This window comes from Vombatus ursinus, unplaced genomic scaffold (assembly GCF_900497805.2).
Source record: "Vombatus ursinus unplaced genomic scaffold, bare-nosed wombat genome assembly UNPS02009573.1, whole genome shotgun sequence".
Classification (NCBI taxonomy): domain Eukaryota; kingdom Metazoa; phylum Chordata; class Mammalia; order Diprotodontia; family Vombatidae; genus Vombatus; species Vombatus ursinus.
In genome coordinates this window covers 25,817,072-25,840,300 of record NW_020949351.1, presented here as the reverse complement: position 1 = coordinate 25,840,300, position 23,229 = coordinate 25,817,072, and the positions used below count along the sequence as shown (strand labels likewise).

At 37.8% G+C, this 23,229-nt stretch overlaps 1 protein-coding gene across 5 annotated transcripts in view; it reads right to left on the bottom strand.

Annotated features, from left to right (window-relative positions):
• ATP9B (ATPase phospholipid transporting 9B (putative)) overlaps positions 1-23,229 on the bottom strand; it is a 450,228-nt gene that overhangs the window by 4,753 nt on the left and 422,246 nt on the right. For all 5 annotated transcript variants that reach the window (XM_027852394.1, XM_027852395.1, XM_027852396.1 and 2 more), the window contains 3 exons: positions 22,172-22,280; positions 6,193-6,250; positions 5,179-5,382 (listed from right to left, as the gene is read on the bottom strand). In XM_027852394.1, the coding sequence (XP_027708195.1) occupies positions 5,179-5,382; positions 6,193-6,250; positions 22,172-22,280 (371 nt within the window). The remainder of the gene's footprint in view (positions 1-5,178; positions 5,383-6,192; positions 6,251-22,171; positions 22,281-23,229) is intronic.

Sequence of the window (23,229 nt, the reverse complement as noted above, 5' to 3'; positions counted from 1 at the left end):
TGGGATTTTTGGAATGCTACATCTGCTGAGTTAGGTGTGGGTAAAGAGAAAGTATTTGATTAGGGAAGGGCAGAGATATAACAGAAAACTGTCAAATCCAATTCCCAGAGTGGACTCTTCTCAGAGGGAGGGGGTACCTATGGCTAAAGGCAGAAGATGGTACAGGGCAAATTTCCACTTCTCTCTCTTCCGCTATTCTTGAAGAAACTTAGTTTCTGAGAAAAAAAAAAGACCCATGGGCTGATTTTATGGACTGCAAAAAAGGTAATGCAGGCTATTCATCCCTTAGATGATAGTAGAGGTGACTGCAAGAAAAGTTGGCTCAAGAAAAAGAAATTTCCCCCAAATAAAAATACAAGTGACTCTAATAAAAAAGAAAAAGGACATCTATCTAAAGAAATTGACTAAATAGAATCTGTCAACTAACTCAGAATTCAAAAAGACATTTATAGAAAAGAGAGGAAAAAAGCAGTTGAACGAAGACATTCGGTAAAATTAAAGCAAGCTAAGGCTTGTGATAGATAAAAGGGATAACAAAGGTGTTCTGCATCACCAACCTCCCTCCCCCCTCCCCTCCAACACTGTTAAAAGCTGTGTTGAAGGGAAGAGGAGAATCAAGGAAAGGCTGGATGGGGCAGAAAGGACAATGGTAATGAACAATGGAGAGAAGGTGGAAATACTCATATCCTATTTACTGTTCTACCAAGCACGATGCTCTTCAGGATGAAAAAGATGGAAACAAAATGGCTAATAGAATACTGAAATAAAGATAATGAGGTAATGGTATGAAAGCAACTAGTCACCCCCAGTAAGTTCATGTTATCAGGCCTGGGAGGCACTAAGAGAACTTATGATTATAAAGCACCACAGCTAATCTTTGAAAATTTGAGGTGAATAGAAGAAGTGTTGTAGGAATAGGGTACTGCTCTATGGAGACATATACTTTATTCAGGACAGGTATCAGGTGGGTGGGGGCAGATAAAATTGACTATTAGAAATATATGCTATGTAAGGAAATTCAGGAACCAGAGACAAATTTAGGCTTGAAATAAAGGAAAACCTCCTAAGATTTAGAGCTATCCAATAGCAAGATGAAGTACTGGGTTTTCTCTCACTGAAGGTCTCTAAGAAAAGGCAATATGACCACTTGTGGCATATACTGAAAAGGAAATTCTTGTTTAGGTACGGTTTAGACTGGATAGATAAACTTTAAGGTCCCTTTGAATTCTAAGGTCCTGAAATTCTGTGATTCTGCAATTGGAAAGAGACAACAAATGTTCCATGTTTCAAAACAGGGGAGAAGGATTTTTTAAACTATAGATCAATGAGCTTGCTTGAATTGCTGGCATACTTCTTGAATGTGTTAATAATAAGATGCTTTGTGAACATGTAGAAAAGGAAGCAGTGATTGGGACAAGTCATAATAATAGGTTAGTTAAGGACAAGTCTTATGTGACTTAAGGAACTTGAAGCATGCATATCTATGGAGAAGTGCTGGGCCACTAGTGGGAGATAAGGCAACATGGTCAGATATGACCAATGTGTTAATTTACTTTGCTTAGCTGTTCATCTTTGCTTTGATGGAGGGTTCTCCTGGGAAAGGGAAGGAAGTCATTTGGAAGGGATAGTTATGTAGCAAAAAGGAACATCAATAAAACATTTAATTAAAAAGTCTTGCCAGATTAAATCTACTTAATTTTTAGAGAGCTTGATTAGACTGATACATCAAGAGACTGCACTAGATCCACTATATCTGTATTTCAGCAGTGAATTTGACAGTCTCTTATGGATTTCTTTGATACCCTGATGGATTTGTAATCTCATGGATATGGGAACTACTTGCTATGGTACAAACTGCTACCTACCCCAGACTTCATATCCTGTGCAACTGTTGTCCATGCTCTTCCATAAACCTTCACTGAGAGGGGTGTCCCTTTTCATTCTGGGGGCCTTCTAGATAGCTTGACATTGGATGATAGCAGTGGAGTATATGGCCTAATTCCCTTTCTCATTCTAATGGCCCAGGTTCTACTTGTGAAGATTTTTTGAATCCAAGAGTAAGATATTTATCAGACAGAGAGTTACCGAACAATGTTATATCAGTTTTCTAAACCTGTAACTCATGGAAAATATCCTTTGGGTCACCTCTGCTGGTACCTTTGGAATGACCTAAAACTTTAACTCCTCAGCAACAGTGATGTTCTATGACTTTCAGATATAGCATCATTGAAGGATATTGATGTTAAAAATATGGGCGGGCCTTTCTTTCAGGGAGAAACTTAGGGTCATTTAAAATCACTGAATAATTTCCTAAATGCAAATCAGATGGCCTACCTTCTCCTATTTAATTCTGGGTCCACTTTCACTCTGAATTAGGAATGTCTGTCCAAGGCATACGTACAGCTGGACCAGTTTTATGGCATGTGTATCCAGCTGCATATCACAGCCTGGGTAATATATATTCTTCATTCACTGTATGTGTGTGTGGTTTTTTTCCCTGTGTGGATATTTAGGCCAAATTCTTTTGAGTGATTATGCATCTCATTTTGGAAGCTCTGCAAATGAATTGGGACTTGACACAATTGGCACAATGTCATCCACAAACAAGAATATTTGGAGGACTTCACCATAGAGAATCCCTCTTCCATTTCAACTGAAAGACACAGAATCTTGGAGCTGAAAGAGACCCATAGATTGTCTCATCCAACCTGTACCAGAACAAGAATACCTTCAACATGTCTGACACATGGTTATTTAGCTTTTTGCTTGAAGACTTCTAAGGAAGGAGAATCTGCTTCTTCAGTGAGGTAGCCATTCTGCTTTTGAATAGCTCTAATTGTTAGAAAGCTTTTCTTATTTCAAATTTAAATTTGAACACCTGTAATTCTATCCACTGCTTCTAGTTCTGCCCTTTCCAGCTAAGCAGAACAAATCTATTTTTCCTGTTGTTATGACAATCTTTAAATACTTGAAAGAAGCTATCAGGTGCACTCCTGAGTCTTCTCTTCTCTATGCTAAACATCCCCAATTCCTTCTACCAATACTCATATGGTATAAATTTGAGACTCAACAATTTTCCTAAAATTTGGCACCGAGAATTAAACACACCCTGGTAGATATGGTTTCACTGAGGCACAGTACTTAGTGGTATTTTTTTTTTGGTGAGGCAATCAGGCTTAAGTGACTTGCCCAGGGTCACACAGCTGGTAAGTGTCAAGTGTCTGAGGATGGATTTGAACTCAGGTCCTCTTGACTCCAAGGCCAGAGCTCTATCTACTGCGCCGCTTAGCTACCCCTTACAGTGGTATTTTCATAATAGCAATCCTAGATACTATACTTCTCTTATTGTGGCCTAGAATTATATTAGATTTCTTTGCTGCCTCATCACATTGCTGACTCATATTGAGCTTGCAGTCCATGAAAACCCTTAGTTAATATTTTGGACAAACGGCTGCCTAGTTGTGCTGCTTTTACATTCTACTTGTTAAGATTTTTTGAATCCAAGGGTAAGACATTTATCAGACAGAGGGTCACTGAACAAAGTTATCTCAGTTTTTATGACTCTTCAAAGAATCTTCCATGACTTTTAACATATGCATGGGAAACACCTTTTTGGAGAAGAGTCTTGCGGTGGCATTTTGCTGGACTCAACCAAATGCTTTTCTACGATCCACAAACAGTTGTTGCAGAGTAATCACCTGCAAAAGATTGCTATTTTCTCATACTTTCTTTAAGAATATTCCTGATGTAGGTCTATATCACTCTCAAATAATTTGTATAGATAAGTAGAAACATGTATGATGTGATCTTTATTGATATCTCTTAGTCACCATATATGGGGTAATAAGGCTTGAGATCCCACCCCCAAGCTTTTGGTATGCTCCCTGAAATTTAATAGAGATAAATGTTAAAGAGACTCCAGAATAAGGGAAGAGATATTTTTGTAGTATTCTACTTTGGTCAGAGCACATCTGGAATATTTGGAGTCACATTTTTGGCATAACAATGACAAACAAGAGCATGTCCATAGAAGAGAGACCAGTATAATGAAGAATCTTGAAATCATTTCGCGTAAGGATTGGCTGAAGTAGGCATGAATAATATGGAGAAGACTTGGGGTAACAAAACAGTTGACTTAAAATAGCAGAAAAGCAGTTATGTGGATAAGAGATTAGACTTATTTTGTTTGGCTCCACTGGGCAGAACTAAGATCAATGACCAGGAAATTTCAGGGAAGCAAATTTTGACTTCCTAACAATCAGAATCATTTCAAAATGGAAAGGGAAGCTTTGGAAGGTTTTAAACTCCCCATTTCTAGAGGTCTACAGGTGATGACCACCTGCTAAGAATATAGAGGAGGTTGCTCTGTCAGGTATGTGTTAAACTAGATAATTTTCGTGGTCCCTTCCTGCTGTCACATTATTTTCTACTTGTTTTGCCTGTAGACAATGATATGTGGATAGAGCCAGAGTCAGAAGGGTTGGGTAACACTGGGACATGTAGAGTGAAAGTAGAGCATGGGCCTAATAACTAAGATGAAAAAAATTAACTATATCCTCTGGAGTATGTGAAGGTTGAAATAGCATATCTCAGAAGTGTGGATGGATTGGGTAGTTTTCATCTAACAAGTTTCGGTGTCCATATGATCCCTAGAGCAACTTAGGATACTACATAGTTTAAGTATTAATGGGGTCTGAGATATAAACACAATACCTTATAGTTTTCTGCCATCTAAGTCAAATACCTAAGTAAAAAGTTGATTATAATAAAAATAAAATCCCTTCTAAAACTGAAGGAGAAACAAACAAGAGAACAATATAGCTTTTTTATGTATCTGGGCTATAGATTTGGTTAGCATTCTTCTGTTTTATTCTATTTTAAATGTCAATATGACATAACTAATTTTGGGGAGTTGGAAACATTCTTAGAAAGCAATACAATTTTTAGACATTCCATTTACAATCAATTTATAAAAATCTTCTTAATTTCATAAATATACTATGGAATGAATCATATTTCCCCCCAAAATAAGCTGTATGATATATATCCATACTCTGAAACTTTTTGATTTATTTCATATGCTGACAAATAATTCACACTTCATGTTAAAAGGTAATGATAAATAAAATTTAATATCCCCCCCAAAGAAAAGACATACTCATTTTGTAGACAACTCACCAAAATATTCATTTAGAAAAGCAAGAGAGGCCACATAGCAGCCAAGGCTGAGGAATTCAGCCACCACCATTAACCAATGCCATGTTCTTATGGTGAGGGCAACCATCAACAGCTCAGTCAGGATCAGGGCAGTGAAGGAAATGGCAACAACATGGACAAATTCAGATTCAAAAAGCACCAGGGCTCCATACATTAGAATACCACCTGAAAAACAGGTTAGATATGGCTAGCAATTACCACTTTGTCAACTGGACTTGGTAAGCTATCTTAATTACAATGAAAATGACTATAGAAACTATAGAAAAATAGTGGAAACCTTTAATCAGATAACCTTCTCATTGATTTTTTTAAACAGAACTTGAAAAATACAGGGCAAAAGTGCAAGAACTTTTAAAAGCCAAAGTAAATATGATATAGTTATAATATGTTTTACTCTGGAATTTGAATTGGGTAAGCTGCACAAGTAACCAAGTCAAGAAGTATGGAAAATGAAAGCTTTTTAAGAATGAAAAGGAAATGAAAGCTTTTAATATCCAGGGGCAAAAAAAACCCGTAACCCCTCAGTAATTAGTGTAAACAATTACACATTTCAATGTAATATATCTGATTCACCTGTTAATTATATTTTCAACAATATTTTATTTATTTCTAGCACAAAGGCAGTTAATGACTTCTAAGTGATTACATAATTTAAATTTTTTAACCAATCCAGCTATCACTCTATGAAAGAAACCGACTGTGAAGAATAGACAATGTGATAAGCACTTGTAAAATTTTTTCTGGATTAGTATTTAAGATGACATGTTTTTTAGACAACATGCATCAATAAAAATACCAATCCACACTGCATTATGAAGAGGCTTCGCATACTGTTGGAATATCGATTTATGATATAAACAGAAAGCATTACATAACAGTTGATGAAATTTTAAGCTTTGGGAATTTAACCTGGGGATGAAAAAATATTGTTAATAGAAGGCAAAAAAAAATAATAAAATTAGGGACCTAACCTACCTTGGTAAATACTGATTAAAACCCAGATGAGGAAGGTCTTAAATGATAAGGATCGTCCCTGGAAAAAATAGTAAGATTGGCTAGGTTAGTTAAGTGCAGTAGAAAAATCTGGTTGATTCATGGATTTTCAAAATAGTTAGACATAAAAGACATATCTATCTAACATGTATAGGTTCAGAAGCAAAAAAAAAAATCAACATACATAAACTTTATAACTGGTTATGCAGTCAACGAGTGAAAAAGAAAGCCTTTCCCAGGGACCAAAGGACTTGATATATTTGTATTCTTATACTATAATTTCAAAGACGCTTGATGGTCCCCCTGGATGAATCAGCAGTGATTCTGAATGCTTTAATTTAAAAATTATTTGTTCCTCATATGATTAAACAGCAAGTGATATACAAATAAACACTTAAATGCACTAGGGGAGCATTCTATGGTGAATCTTTCCCTCAGGTGATTAGTTCTTTTAAAATGTGAGTTTTCCTTTGTAAATACAGATTTTCACATAATAGACTTTTTAAAAGTGGTGCATGACTGTACTAGTACTTTTATAATAAAGACTAGATAGGCTTCCATCTCTTCAACTAAGCTAATCACAGACACATACCTACACTCTATACGTATATACATACATGTTGATATATAATATATATTACATCTCTATACTATGCTAATATAATATAGATAACATTCATATCATGTCCTCTAACTGTGGGTATTGAGTTCTCCAAGACTCTGCCCTGGGGTCCTTACTTTCCCTCTTCACTCTGTCTCAGTAACCCTATCAACTCTTATGGTTTTAATTATCATCTCTATACAGATAAATCACAGTTTTAGTTCATATATCCAGCCTTAGTCTCTCTCCTGAGCATTAGGCACATATCATCAATTCCCTGCTGGCCATTTCAAATTGAATGTCCTGGACAAATCTCAAACTTAGTATGTACAAAATTAAACTCATTGTCTTTTTCCTCAAACCTACCCCTCTTTTAATCTTCACCATTTCTGTTGAATGAATCATTATTTTTCTAGTATCCCAGGTTTGTAACCCTTGGCATTATTCTTGACTCTTTACTCTCCCTCACCCCACATATCCAATCTTGCTAATCTTGTTTTTACCTATATGACATCTTTCACATCTGACTTCTCTCTGCTCACAAAGTTATCAGCTTACTTCAGGCCTCATCACCTCTTTGTTAAGATTACTGCAAAGGCTTCCTAATTGGTCTCCCTGCCTCAAATCTTTCCCCACTTCAGTCCATCCTATGCACTGCTGCAAAAGTGACTTTACTTGAGCATAGATCTGACCACGTCACTCCACAACTCAGTAAACTCTCTAATACCTCTAGGATAAAGAATAAAATTCTTTATTTAGCTTTCCAAGATTTTTACAACTTTGCCCTAACCTATCTCCAGTTTCACTGGACATTACCATCCTGTGCCACCCCCCCCTTACATTGTAGCCCAACAAATGACACTTTTATCTTCTTTCTCCAAGTCTTTGTACCAGCCATCCCCCATGCCTGGAATGCACTCCCTTCTCACCTCTGCCTTTCTTCCTTAAAGGCACAGCTCAAGCATTATCTTCCACATGAAGCTTTTCCTGATCCTCCAACTTCTAGTGTCTTCCCTCTAAAACTACCTGGTACTTAAACTTGTATATACTTTTATTATTTTTATATTTATCTTGTATAAATATATAGATGTACTTGTTGGTTCTTCCATTAGAATGTAATGCAAATAGGGACAACAACAACTCTGGGAAACAGATGCTATTATTCCTATTACAGTTGAGGAAACTGAGGCAAATAGAGGTTACGTGACTTGCCTGATGTCACATAGCTAAGTAAGTGTCTGAGACTATATTTTAACTCAGGTCTTCCTGACTCCAGGCCCAATGCTCTATTCATTGCACCACCTGGCAGAGGGGGTGGCCACTATCTTAATCCTCTCCTTGATTTAAAATTTTCAACTTCTTTTGGAAATAGAGAAATGCATCATAGCCTTTTACGTACAAACCTGTGTGGAAGGCTGAATATCAGCTATTTCCCCAGTAGAAAGAAAACAATTAACAAGTTGATGAAGTGAAATTCTGTTTATAATTTGATTTTGAAAGATAATCACATTAATTTACTTTAGATCCCATACTCTGATTATAAGTGTCAATATGTGAAAATACTGACAGCCTGAGTCTCTGTTGTAAGTAAAGATACCAAATTCAAATATACTTTTGAAACTCAAGCACATTATCATTTATTGGCAGGTATTAATGATTTTAATGAAGAGATAATTAAATTTTTACTATGTAATTGACATGAAAACAGGCCCCTAATTAACAAATTTTCTAATTGTTCTCTGTTGTGGACACTAGTGAGTTTAGTTTTTGGCTATGCTAGATTTCTATGCACATATAACAACACTCCTGAGAGATTTTTTTTTCCTTAAAGGAATGCATTTTCTGTTTTATGACCAAAGTTAGTAAGATTATAGTGAATTTTGCTGCAATGGATCTATTATGTGAAATATTTCTAACTACAGAGAGCTACATGGATATATATGCTATTTTGTATGTTAGTAACTACATCAGATATTTGTTGAGTTTGGCAAATCAAAACTGTATGTTCCTCATATTCCTCAAGCATATATTTCATTCAAAACAACCTTTTCAATGCCTAAGAATCTCAATGAGGGGAGCAGACATCAGTTAGGTAAACAAACGATTAGAGTGAGAATGTAAATATTATTGCATTTATAAGTTGCTAAATTGACCATGACACTAACAGAGTAAAGTGCTATGAGAGGCAACAATGCTTAGAGCACACAGTAGTGCACTCCAGGAAGGAGACTCTTCAGCATTAGCCTACTCTGTGTCCAAGGAGCCCACCTCTTGGCCCACTGCTGTCTTTGATGACCTGCCTTTTTACTGTGACCTCTGTCCATCAGCCAACAGGAGCAGAATAAGAAACAACCCAGAGGACTGGCCTTCCAGCTGAGGGACAATGTAGGTATCTAAGTGACCCTTGCCCAACCTCACCACAGCCTGCCAGCCTCATCTGCCCAGCTTAAGCCAAACTGTTCTTCTAAGATGTTTGAAGGGAACAGCAAAAGTTATCTAGTCCAGCCCATATCTGAACAAGAGTATTCTCTACGATATCTGATTTGTGATCATCCAACCTAGGCCTGAGGACCTCCAATGGTGAGGAACCGAAGAGTTCCACAGGCAAATGATTGCCCTTTTGGATAGCTCTAATTGTTAGGAAGTTTTTCCTTACAACAAGTCTTACTGGGTTTCACTGAGGAGAAGCTTCTTAGAGGAAGTATGATTTAAAGGAGGCAGAGTTATGGTATGAAAGATATGCTGGGATCCATAACTGGAAAATGGAAGGGCATCACTTCTTCAAAAGAAAGAGATCTGGTAAGAGTGGTAGAGTAGTCTGGTAATCCTCAACTACCCAGGAGATAGATGGTTCAATATGAATAATACCTGTGATACTCCATGACCTATCTTAACAATATTAGAAGATGCGGTCAACAGCTGCTGGTAGGAAGGTTATTTTTTCCTTATATTCATTCCTTTTTTTTTTTTTTTTTTTGCAGGGGATGGCTCTGATTAGAAAGATTTTCCTTATATTGGGCTTGAAATTTACCAATCTGCAACTTTACCCTACTGTTCCTAATTTATCCTTTGGGGTCATGCAGAAAAAGTCTAAGCTCTCTTTAATAAGACAGCCCCTCTAGAAAACTGCAGACAGGTATCATATCACCCCTTGGCTAAGTATTCCTAGTCTCGTTCAGGTGACCATTACATGGCATAATCTCCAGTCCCTTCATCCTCTTCCTCTGGACATGTTTACTACTGTTCTTCCTAAAATTCAGGCCCAAAACTGAACACAGTTCTCCAGATCTGGACTGACCAGGGCAGAGAACAGTAGAACTCTCTTATCTGTTTCCTCTTTTCTCCTCCCTAGTGTACCTTCTGGCATGGGTTTGTGGTGGGGTGGTGAAATCTCAGGTTTAGAGATTTAGTGGTAGAAAGGAACTTAGAAGTTATCTGGTCCAACCTCCTTATTTTACGTAGGAGAAACATATTTCTATCCAGGTCCTCTAACTCCAAATCCAAAGTTCATTCTACTACATCATGCTGTATCCATGAAAGAGAAAGAGAAGGTCCAGTCAGAGAGAACTGGTATACAGCAATGTCATAGACACAGATCATAGTCCTCTGGAGCTTCTGTGGGTTAGGAGGTGTTCTAAACCCTTCCCTGCATTTAACCCTCCATCCACAGTCTGCTCTTACAAATAGGCCAAAGTTGGGTATCTGGATTCCCAATGCAACAGCAGTAACTTAAGATAATCATGATGCAGTAGTACAGACTTTCTTAAATCTCTTCTATATAAGTCAATGTTTTTAGGTAGAGAAGGTGGAAGGGAAATCTTGCAGGTGTAATGTAAATAAGATTGGGTAGGTAATGAGGAAGGCCAGGATGAAGAACAGCCTTCCCTGAGGATACAGGGAAATTGTGTTCGTGATACTAGCAGGTAGTGACCTTACTGTGACTTAGTTAAACACTGAATCATATAATATTCTAGCTGGAAAGGGCCTTGATGATCATCTAGTCCAAAAGTCTTCCTTTAATAGACAGGAAAACTGAGACTCAGAGAAGTGGAGGAACTTACGCAAGATCTCACTCTATAAATTAATTGCAAAGCTAAAGCTCAAACTCAGGTCTTCTGATTCTGAGCCCAGGACTTCTGCTTCTACCCCATGGAACAAGACTTGAATGCCTATTTCTGAAAGGCATAGAGGATCCATACATTTTGGCTGGGGGGGGGGGGGGGGGGGAAAAGAAGAGTAGGTAATAGTTATAACCATCAGGAATAGTTTAGAGAGGTGGGTCCAGTCTGGTCTTAGAAAGGGAATCACAGATCCATCCACAACTTAGCATAAGTAAGTTAAAAATGGTCTGGATATAGGAGAGAGGTGGGATAGGATGGATGGAAGTGTATAGACCAAGGGAACCATAAAAAAAATTTCTAAAGCTGGACTCCATTTCTTTTCACTGTGCCTATGTTGGCTCTACTTCTTTGTACTTAGGTAACCTTATCTGTAGTAATGCTGCTCTTTTGGGAAGAGTGGAGAGGAGCAAAATAAAAAACTTAAAAGTAGCACTTATTTGTGAGGCTGGCTGGTGTGTGGCATAAGGTTGTAAGGTTTGCTAAGGACAACAAAAGCCTTTTTAAACTTATGTCCAGATGGTACAATGTTATTGCCTAAGAGAAAGAAAGAGCCACTTGCCTCCTATTGCGTGTTACCCTCCAACTAAACAAGTTCCCATGGTTCCCTATTACCATTAAGGTCAAAAATAAATTCTTATATTTGGCATTTAGAACTGACACTTCCTCCTTCTCCATTCTTCTTACATGCCACATTCTTCCACACACTCTATGGGTTTTGCCATTTTGGATTTTTTACTTTTCCTCACCTATGAGGTCTCTGTGCCTTTACACTGCTGTACTCCATTCCTGGAAGGTTCTCCCTTCTCCCTTTTAGCTCCTGAATCCTTGGTTTCCTTCAAGATTGAGCTCAAGTACTACTCTTTTCCAGGAGGGCTTTCCTGGTCTTCTAATGCCATACATGCTAAGGCAATGGTTCTCAAAGTATGGTCTGGAGTACATCTCAGAGGGTGCCTGAGACACTTCTGGGGTATGTGAGTGGCATTTTCAAGGGACAGTTAATACATTAGATGACAGAATAAGGATACAAAAGCATCAATAATGTCCTCTTCCCCTCAATTAAAATTTGATGGGAATGGACACTATGTAAACCATTATGTTTACATTAAAAAAACACAACTATATAATGATATAATAGAGAAAACCTGACTTAACAGCAGTTCATGAAAATATATTTAAGAATTTTAGTTGACAGAGAACTGAACACGAGTCAACAATGTGGTTGCCATGTCAAGTGCTAACACAATCTTAGACTGAATTAATAAAACAAAGGAATAGTGACTGTATAGGAATAGTGACTGTATGCTGTCCTAGATGAGACAAACTTCGGTAGTATTCTAATGTTTATGTTCTATGTTAATGTTATCTCTATATGCCACCATTTAAGAAGGTCACTGATAAACTGGGGCATATCTAGGAGGGTGACCAGGATGCTGAAGAGACTTCAAGTCAAATCACATGAAAATCCACTGACAGAATTAAGAATGATGTAAAAAGATAAAACTTGAATGAGATCTGATAGCAATCTGTAAATATTTTAAGGACTATCATTAGGAAGAGTAATTTAAATATATTTTGTGTTGTTTCCAGAGGAAGAACTAGACCAATGGGGAGAATTTAGAGGTAACAAGCACTTGCTTATAATTACAGCTGTCCAAAAAATGAAATAACTTACCTTATGAGATAGTGAGGTCCCCGTAATTGAAAGTTATTAAGCATAGGCTGGATCAGTACTTCTCAAGGAAATATGTATTTTGGACTAGATGATATACCTAAGATCCCTTCCCATTTAAAATCATATAATTCTATGATAAGAAGGATTAACAAGTAAGGAAAATATATTTAAAAATTACAGAGTGAAGCATCAAAGCAGCAAATTAATTTCAAATGAATAAATCAGGTATCTCAACCAAAAAAAGCTTCACACCTCTTTAAAGAATTAATATATTAGAAAATTTTAAGAGATTGAAAAAAGAAAAAAAACACCAGAATGCAACATAGGGAAAAATAGGACGCTTAATGAGAGATTTGTCTGAAATGGCTTTCAGGTGGCAAACCTCTTTTTTTCTTTGTTCGAGACTAATCCTGCTTGAGATCATATTGCTGACTTGTAGAGCTCTAATTTCTTCATCCTAAAGGGAAAAACTGGAACTTTTACAGTTAAAATTTGGCTCTCAGATATGAGAATACAACTTGGGCTTGTCAAGGATTGGGAACCAGATACTATTCAATTTGATAGTTGAACTTATTGTGCCAAACATCTTTATGCCTATTACAGAGGTCGGGGTCAGGTAATGTAAACACCACTTACAAAAATCCAAATCTGTAAAAGATGTAACTGGAGTCTGAACGAATGCAGTATTCAGGATTGTTATCCAGGAAGAGGCTATTGTAGAACTTATATACAACAAGGTCTTCCTTATAGGTATTATTTTTAAAAATCTATGTGACCTTAAATAATCCAAATCAATCTAACAAGTATTTATTAAGTACTTTTAATGCACAAAAAGGCATTAAGTGGTGGGGATGCAAAGACAAAAAGGGCAAATAGCCTCTGTCCTCAAAGAGTTTAATATTATTAGGGGTGAGGGTGGGAACAGGAGAAAGACAGGGGAGGGGGGAGGAATTTGGGAAGGGACACACATCATTTCACTCTGGTCTGAATAGTGGCCTAAGCCAGTGTTGACAGGGATTAGGTCACCTTGCCCTGTGCCGTCACCTCTGGGCACCACAGGAGATCTACACCCAAGAGCCAATGCCCTCGGTGAAGATGGATGAGGTTGCTGTGATGAGCCATTGCTCTGGAGGCATCACAGAAGGGGTCTGGGGACCCAGAACTTCCCTTTCTTTTAAACAGAAATGATTTGGGACTCTTGGCCTGTCCACATCCAGTTTGCTTTGGCTTCTGGGGGAGGTTGATCAGAGGGGAGGGCACAGAAACATGTGGAGGTTTTTGTAAGCAGTGATCCAGTTTCATTAAAAAAAGAAAAACCAATGAAAGAAATAATGATAGTTAGCATTTACATCAACACCTTCTATGTGCCAGGTACTGTGCTAAGTGCTTTACATATATCTCATCTGATGTTCACAACCACCCTGGGAGGCAGGTGCTATTATTGTCCCATTTTACAAAGGAAACTGAGGCAAACAGGGTTAAGTGACTTGCTCAAGGTCACACAGCCAGTAAGTGTCTGAGGTAATAATTGAATTCAGATCTTCCTGACTGTAGGTCCAGTGCTCTATCCATTGGACCACTTGACTGCCTTAGGTTTACATTCTAATGGGGAAAGTGATATATAATATTTTAAATGGCTCTATGTATATACATGGTCATTTGAGAAGGATGGAAAGAACTAATGACAAAACCGGAAGTGATAGTTCAGAGACAGGACAATCCTGGAACCATCACACATTTGAGGAAAATATTAATTTTGGCCTGTAAGTTTAATACCAAATATTTTAAAAGAATGTTTGAAGGCTTAACATAAAACCACTTAGCAGATATCTGATAATTTAACTCCAAGGTTTCTTTCAAAAGCTAGACCCTCAAATTATGAATCAGTCTTTGCATTCATAACCACAAGCCTGAGGTATTTCAGAACTATATTGGATGCTTCAGCTCACTATGAATCATTTGGCTGATTCCAGTCTCCAAATCTCAGACTCCTGTGGCTTCTCATGGAAGGACACAAATCATCTTGGATGAATAAAGTCTTTTGTATGGTCATGAGAGGGATGAGTCTGCAAATTTCTTTTTATAAGAAGTAGCACCTAAAAAACTAAAAGTGATTATACTTATCATCATGAACAGACTTAAGTAATTTAAAGCTGAGTTTGGGTTTCAGAGAAGTTACACCCAAGTTGCTTTATAAAATACTAAAATGCATCATCTCCTGTGAAGATTAAAAAAAAAACAGTTTATATTATATTAAAGATTGACTTTTTACTCAGTCAAAAGAACATCAGACTGGTAATGTATGTACTATATAAATTCTCAGACAAAAAACCCAACCAAATACATATAAGAAATAGATTCATAGAATCTATAGAGCTGAAAGGGACATTTGAGATTGGCTAGTAAAATCTTGTTATTTTATAAATGAAGACACTGAAGCCCATGGAGTTGACTGGCTTGCCCTAAGTCATTACTAGAGCTGGAATTAGAAATGACATCTTCTTTCTAACCATGATGGCACTTCCACATAGAGCTCTTTGTTTTATTGTATGATACTTTCTCTCTCTTATTTCATTTTATTTTTTTGGTAAGGCAATCAGGGTTAAGTGACTTGCCCAGAGTCACACAGCTAGTAAATGTCACGTGTCTGAGGCCAGATTTGAACTCAGGTCCTCCTGACTACAGGGCTGGTGCTCTATCCACTGCACCATCTCGCTGCCCCTCAGATTCTTTTTTTGTTTTAAACTTCCTCTCTAAGGAAAAGTATTCTATACTCTTGTGATTTTTTTTTTTTTGAAAGACAATACAGCTCAAGTGAAGCCAAGAAGTACTTATTAAGTGCTTACTATATGCCAGTTGGGCACTTTGCTAAATATTGGGGAAAAAGAAAGACAAAGAAAGACAAAAACAGTCTCTGCCTTCAAGGAACTCATAATCTAATAGGGGAGAAAACATGTATAAACAAGATATATACAAGATGAATGAGAGATAATCTCAGAATGAGAGCTCTAGCATTTAAAACTGGGAAAGGTTTCTTGCTAACCATGAGATTTTAGCTGGGACTTGAAGGAAGCCAGAGAAACCATGTGAGGCAGAGATGAGGACAGAGAGTATTCCAGGCCTGGGGGAAAGCCAGAGAAAATGCAATCATGAAATAGAGTGTCTTGTGTGAGGAAGAGAAAGATGGTCAGTGTCACTGGATCACAGGAAACAAAGAGAGAAATAAAACGTAAGAAGACTGGAAAGATGAAAGTGTTCAGGTTACGAAGGACTTTAAAAGCTGGAGGATTTATATTTGATTTGGGAAGCAACAGGGATCTACTAGAGGGGTGACATAGTGACAGGGGTAACAAAGATGACTTTGGTAGCTGAATGGAAGATGGGAGACAGACCTGAAGCTGGAAAATCAACCTGCAGGCTATTCTAATAGTCCAGATATGAGGTGATGAGGCTTTGTGGGGGTGGTGATAGTATCAACAGAGAAGGGAGCATGTTTGAGAGATGTTATTAAGGTAGAATTGACAGGACTAGGTAAGAGATTGTATGTGAAGGATAAACAAGAATGAGGAATCAAGGATGATATCTAGGTTGCAGGCCTGGGTGACTGGGCAAATGGTGGTACCCTTGACAGTAAAAGGCAATGTAGGAAGAAGAGCTTGGGGGAAAAGATAATGAGTTCAGGTTTGGAAACGCTGAGTTTAATATACTGATGGGACAACCAGTGCAAGCTGTCCAACAGACAACTAGAGATGTGGGACTAGAAGTCAGGAGGGAAGTTAGGGCTCAATGACTTAATCTTTATCATATCAGTAATTTGCTGTGTCATTTTGCATTTATTACTTGACTTCCCTGACATAATTTTTAAAAGAACAAGATATGCAAAAGAAATACTTCAGATACATTATTTTCATAGTTTTTGTCCCTTAAATAATTCTTAACATTGAAATGATCATTGCCACTAAAAATTGCAGAATTAAACAGGTACCAAAGATTACAATCGAAACAGATCTCTTTAGAACTCATGACATCTGTGCCATACTATCTGTGCCACTCAGTTGGTACTTAATTATTTGCTATTTTGTGAATTCTTTGTATTGTTATTTACCTTTTTATGTATTTAATGCACTCAACTCCCCAACTAAATTGTAAGCAAAATAAAGACAGGGACCATGTGATATATTTCATGCAGTCTCTGTACATCATAGGCAGCCCAAATATTTATTGAATGATTGACTAAAACCATGTCCAACCCACAGTTATTCAAAATTTATGGCAGTAGAAAAGATGCAAAGAAAAAAAAAAGGGGGCAGCTAGGTGGTGAAGTGGATAGAGCACTGGCCCTGAATTCAAGAGGACCTGAGTTCAAATCTGGCCTCAGATACATGACACTTAGTAGATGTGTGACTCTGGGCAAGTCACTTAACCCCACTGCCTAGCCAAGGGAAAAAAAAAAAAAGATGCAAAGGAATTTAAATCGCTCTCAGGAAAAAAGAGCTCAGAAAAATCAAACAATGTATATTCAAAACATTTCATCGAGTTTCAGTAAGATACATATTTCAAAACTGTCAGATGCTAGAAAGGAAACATTGTACTACAGAAGTAACATTGACAGACAAATCAAAGTAGGGAGGCTGGGTTGGCCATGCAGTTTGAAAAATTCAGGACCAGATCTGAAGATACTGAACAATGATTCTCAGTTAACTGGTCACATTAAATGAAAATGGAAGCCTTACGTCCCCAAACAGATCCAAGGCAATTAAGATAGAATATGACTTAGTGGTATTCCATCATGCTTAACTGATATTAAGTGTTAGCATGGAACTTACTGACTCAGTGACTCCAGCTGGAGATGAATCAGCTACTTCATCAGAAACTTGTGACCGACCCTCCAAATATATGCTAGTTGCTGGGGTAATTTAGTACTTAAGCTGCTAGCATAATTACACAGTGTCCATTAAAAAAAAGAATAGGCCGATATGCACAACCCAAATCCTTGGTACAGGCAGAAACAAGAGTGGTTTTTGTTTTATTATCGCCTCTTTTTCAATACCTGAGAAGTTTATATGCTAACAGTATAGCAATGAGGTGGAGTTAGGAGGAGCTGTTGGATTTCTAACTGATTTTAGCTAAAACTTCCCATATTGCTTAGGGTAGAATCTCCAAATTTTTACATCTTAGTGAATGAAAGGTTATTCTTGCTTAACAGTTTTGAGACAGACTCCAACCAACATTTTTAAAAGTCCCCTACAAAAACACAAAAGTAATCTTTAAATGCCAAAAATTTTTCCTTTTACTCATGGCTACTGTGCCTCATCATTTTGATGTAATTTATCCATATGATGTTTCCTGATAGTAATAAAAGAGGTTTGGGGCAGCCTCTTATCACTGAGGTAGCAACAGCAATGTTGGAAAACAAAATGAACACCATTTCGTTTTCTCTTTTTATCTCTAGTGCCTGACACAGTGCTTTGCATATAGTAGATATTTAATATTTTCTTGTTGAAAGAAGGGATTCATCTGCAGTGTGTGACTGTAGAAAAACCTGGATTTAGAATTAGAAGAGCTGGGTTTAAACCTTGGCTCTGCTCCTCACCATGTGAGTGACCCTAGGCAAGTCACTTGTACCATCTCTGGGCCTTGGTTTCCTCACCTATTAAATGAGAAAGAACTAGATGAATTCTAACATGTCTTCCAGCTCTAAATCTATGACCTGATATCACACTGGAGCCTTGTAAGAACTCTGTGAGGAAGGATGGGCAGGTTATCAATATCCCCATTTGCAGATAAGGAAACTGAGAGACTCAGCAAGATTACCCCAAGGTAATATACCTAGTTAGAGTCTGATCTGAACTGGAGCCCAGATTTAACTCCTAATCTGTTTTTTCCTCCATTACATTATGTTGCCCCAGTATTATGTAGGAAGGGAACAAAAACTTGATTGTTTCTGGTTATCAGTCCCAGTCCTACATGTAAAGAGAGCTAGTGAAGCTTTCTGATCAAAGCTCAGCAAAGCTGGTCCTATAGAAACTTACAGAGTAAGGCAAATTTGGATTTAGCACTTCCAGTCTCTCCTCCATCCTGTTCCAAAGTATTCACTTTCTCCCTTTCCACATCTCCAAGGTACCCAATATACTAACAGTCTTTTCCACACTCCCTGCTCCACTTAGGATAAGAGGTTATAAAGTTCATTCACACTAAGATATAAGTGACTAAAATAAAAATTAAAATGTTCCTTTATTTCGGTCTTAAAAGAGCATAAATCTTGAAGCTATAGTGGAGAAAAAAATTTCAGGTTATCAACCACTGCCTGGAGATTTTGGTGTTGGGGGCTTGAGTGAATTCTTGAAATTATATCATAAGGGCAACCACCTATTGCAACGATTCCTTATCTACTAAAATCAACAACATGGGTCCCTTGCAAAGGAACTGGCAAACCAGTGTTTAATGATTACTTTGTCTAGCCCATCAGTCCTTTGCTTTACAAATGTCTACAAAAACTTTGCAGTACACTTCAGCATTGTGATTATCACAAAGGACAAGTTCAGAACACTGCATGGCATGAGAGAAGCAACACTGGACTTCAACTCTGGCAATCTGAGCCCAAGTTTTAAGACTGACACTTACCAGCTATGTGACCACAGACAAGTCACTTAACTTTTCTAAGTTTGTTTCTTCATCTGTAAAATTGGTGTGGTGATCTTTTTACCTGGTGGTAGTCCACACCCTTGTGCCCTACTGAGTCACAGCATAGCAACAAGTTGGAGTGACTAGGGCTAGATAGCCCGGGGCTTTGCCTGGCAATAACACTCCTTCAAGATTCATCTGCCATCCCTCCATTACTGTTCCTATGGCTAACAATCCCCACTTCTTTGCCTATACTTGTACTACTCTAGCACTGGTGACATAGGAGCAAACTATTTCCAGGCCCTCCTTCTCTTCACCCTCTCTAGCCCTCCTCAACCCTACCCCACCCATGTCCTACTCCAAACCTGCCTTCTATTTTAAAGCAATGGGCCCTCAGGAATTTCTGTTCCATAGTGAACACAGTTCCTGGACCTGTTTTTGTCACACTCCTTCCATCTATTAACCCTGAGACCTGGCTTCCCCTCGATGACAATGCACCCTTAGTCATGTTCTCAGAAGAAACAGAATACTTCATGTTCCCCACTGCTACTTTCAGATTCTTCCTTTACTGCCACTACTCAACAACCTCTCCTCATTTCAAGTTCACTCCATTACAGTTTTAAACCCAATTCAGATAATAGTTGTTGTTGTGCACTGGCCCCAAGGTCATTCTCTTACCTTTCCCATGGAGTTAACTCTTTGGCTCAAGGTCTCAATGCTTGCCATGTTACTAGGGAACTTAGACAGCCACAAGGATACTCCCTCAAATTCCTTAACCTCTCAATTACTAAATATCTTCAAATCCCAAGATCTACTCCTTCACTTTAACCTCAGTAACACACAAGGATGCTCACATCTTAAATCTTGCTGTCATTCACAAGTGTTCCACTTTCATGATTAAAACTCTGATTTTCCTCTATCTAATCATAGCCTCCTATTATCCCAGCTCTCCCTTTGCTTCAACTCTCCTAAACCTATTCTTCACTCACACCATACCTCTAATCCCTCCATCCCTAAGTATTATTTCAGGCCATCAGCCCTGCTCTGAATTTACTTTCACCCCTTTCTAATCTCTACCTTATATTTAGCCAATTCTCAGATCCTTTACCCCCTTGTCCTATAGTTCATCCCTCAACAAATTTCAGTCCAGGATAATTCCTAACATCTGCCTTAAATGCTTCTATTCAAGTGCTGCTGAATGGGAGAGGAGGAAATCACACAACTGGGTTGACTGGCTACCTTATAAATTCATGTTATCCAACTTCAACTACAACCTCACTGCAGCAAGGCAGTTTTTTAATTCCTCTCCCAACTGATTTCCTCTCTCACTCCCCAAAGAAACTATTCTAAAACCTTCTTTTCTATCCTTATGTCTCCCATACTTCTACTTCTTCCCTTTCTCAGCTGTAGGCTTTACCTTTTACTATACTGAGAAAACTGAGGTCACTCAGGTGTGAGCTCCCTCTTCATCTCAAAATTCCTTGATACTATTTCTCACTCCTTTTCCCCATCTGACAAAGAAGTGACTGCTTACACCAAGGCCAATATGTATCCTTGATTCCATCTACTCTTATGTTATCCAGCAGATTACATGTCTATGTCTATTTACATCTCTATCCCCAAGTCCCTCCTAAGCTTCAATCCAACAACATCAATTGCCTATTGAACATTTCAAAGTGCATGTTCCAGAAACATCTTCAACTCAATACATACAAAACTGAACTAATTTATCTTTCCCCCCAAGTTTCTCTATTTTTGTTGAAGGCACTGCCATCCTAGTGCCCATATTCATAACCTTGGACTTATCCCTGACTTTTCACTTTTCCTAACTTTGTATATCCAATCAATTGTCAGATCTTGCTATTTCTATCTATCTATTTATATCCTGCCACATACAAACCCTTTTCTTTACTCACACAGTCACCATGTTAGTTCAGGCCCTTACCAGCTTTCTCTTAGATTACTGCAATGCTTCCTAATTTGTCTTCCTATCTTAAGTTTTTCCTTAATCTGGTCCACCCTACATATTGCTGCCAAAGTGATTTTCCTTAAGTTCAGACCTGACCATGCCAATATCCTAGGAAATAAATTCTAGGGGCTCCAGAAAAGCAACATCACATTTGTTAAGCTTTGGCCGTCACAACCTGATCCAGTTTTCTTTTCCAGCTCCATTGTACATTACTCTACCTCCCAAATCTGTGATCCAGCCAATCTGGTTTCTTTGTGCCTCTCAGAAAACATTCACGTATTCATCTTCAGCTTCTATGACTTTGCACTGTCCATCTCCCCTGTACGAAGTGCATGTGTTGTTACCTCCACCCTGCTGCTGACTCCTTCATCTCCCAGAATCCTTCTCTTCTTTCAAGATGAAGTTTCTATATGAAGCCTTTCCTGATCTATACCTCTGCCTGCCAGTGCACTCTCTTCCAAATTGCCCTCTAGTAAACTTGGTAGATATTAGCACTGATTCTCCTTACATTTATTTTTATGTTGTTGTATTTGTACTTCTCTCTCCTTTTAGAATATAAGGTTACTGTGCAAACATATTGTTTCATTCTTTGCATTTCTATCTCCAGTGTCCAGAATGGTGACCGACACTCAATAAAGGCTTGTTGACTTATGTTTCCTATCTCAAAGTGCCATATAATGTGAACTTCAAATTTTTTTTTTTGAGAAAAACTCAGTCCTTGACATTATAATATCTTTTCTGAAATTCCACTTGGAATGAATTTTACAAAATAATTAGGATCAATCGCAATTGAGACATGTCAGAGGAAAAACAGAATATACCATTCATAAATTTCACATAAATTTATTTTCATCCACCAACTTGGCATATTTCTTTATCTTGGAAATATTTTTTAAAAGCCCAATAATACATCTATGGTCTTCAGAATCATCAAAAAATTCACCTTCCCTTGATCCCTTTATGCATAGTCTTACCTTTGTTAGGTCCTTGTAAAGCTCTGGATACAGCAATGCCATTTCTGGTTTCACATCCTGATCCAAAACTAAAGAGAATACTGGAAACATCGTATAGATTGTTGCATACCTTAAAAAGCAAAGATATAAGAAATGTGAAATTTCACAAAGCCGTATATGAAATTTCTATTACATGGTTACTGAAATAAATTTAGGGTCATAGCACAGGATAAAAGCATTTAGACTGTAATTGAGAATATTAATACTGGAAAATATATCTTACAGCCTACAATATGACTCACAGGCTCCCAATATTCACTTTATCACTCACTCCTTTATCATGCCATTTTTAAGGCAATCTTATAGATTAGTAAAACATTTTGATAGATCACTGAACTGACAGAAATAATGATAATAATAACAACAACATTTATATGTTACCTACTATGTTCCAGGCTCTGTGCTAAGTAAGTAATTATTTCATTTGATCCTCACAACCACTCTGGGAGGCAGGTGCTATTATTACCCCCATTTTATTAACCCTAGTTGAGGAAACTGAGGCAAACAGTGGTAAAATGATTTGCCCAGGGTCAAAAACTAGGGATTGTGAAGCTGGATTGGAACTCAGGTCTTCCTGACTCCAGGCCCAGTGCTCTTTCCACTATACCATCTAGTTGCCACATATCTAATCATGTCATCTGATTCTGCTCCCAGACTTATAGGAGATGAATGCCCTCTTGGGTATACTGAATATGTCCTTTATGGATGTTAAAGCACTGTTCTCGGAGAGGACCATGACATCAGGGAGGTGATGCCATGAAACGCAAGTGAATTAGATTTAAGTGAGGGAGGGTTGTACAAAGTCACCAGCCTCACTTTCTCCTCTAGAGCCAGTGGCAAGATATAAATCAGGATGAGTGGAGATGGCCGTGGATGCAGTGGGAGATCTTGACCTTTTTAAGCTAAGTTCTTTAACAGGTCTCAATGTGACTGAGGCAATGCCCATTTAGTGATTAAGGGTAGGTAAGAAATGAGGCAGAGAACAGCCTCTTTTACCTAGTCAAAAAAAAAAAAAATCA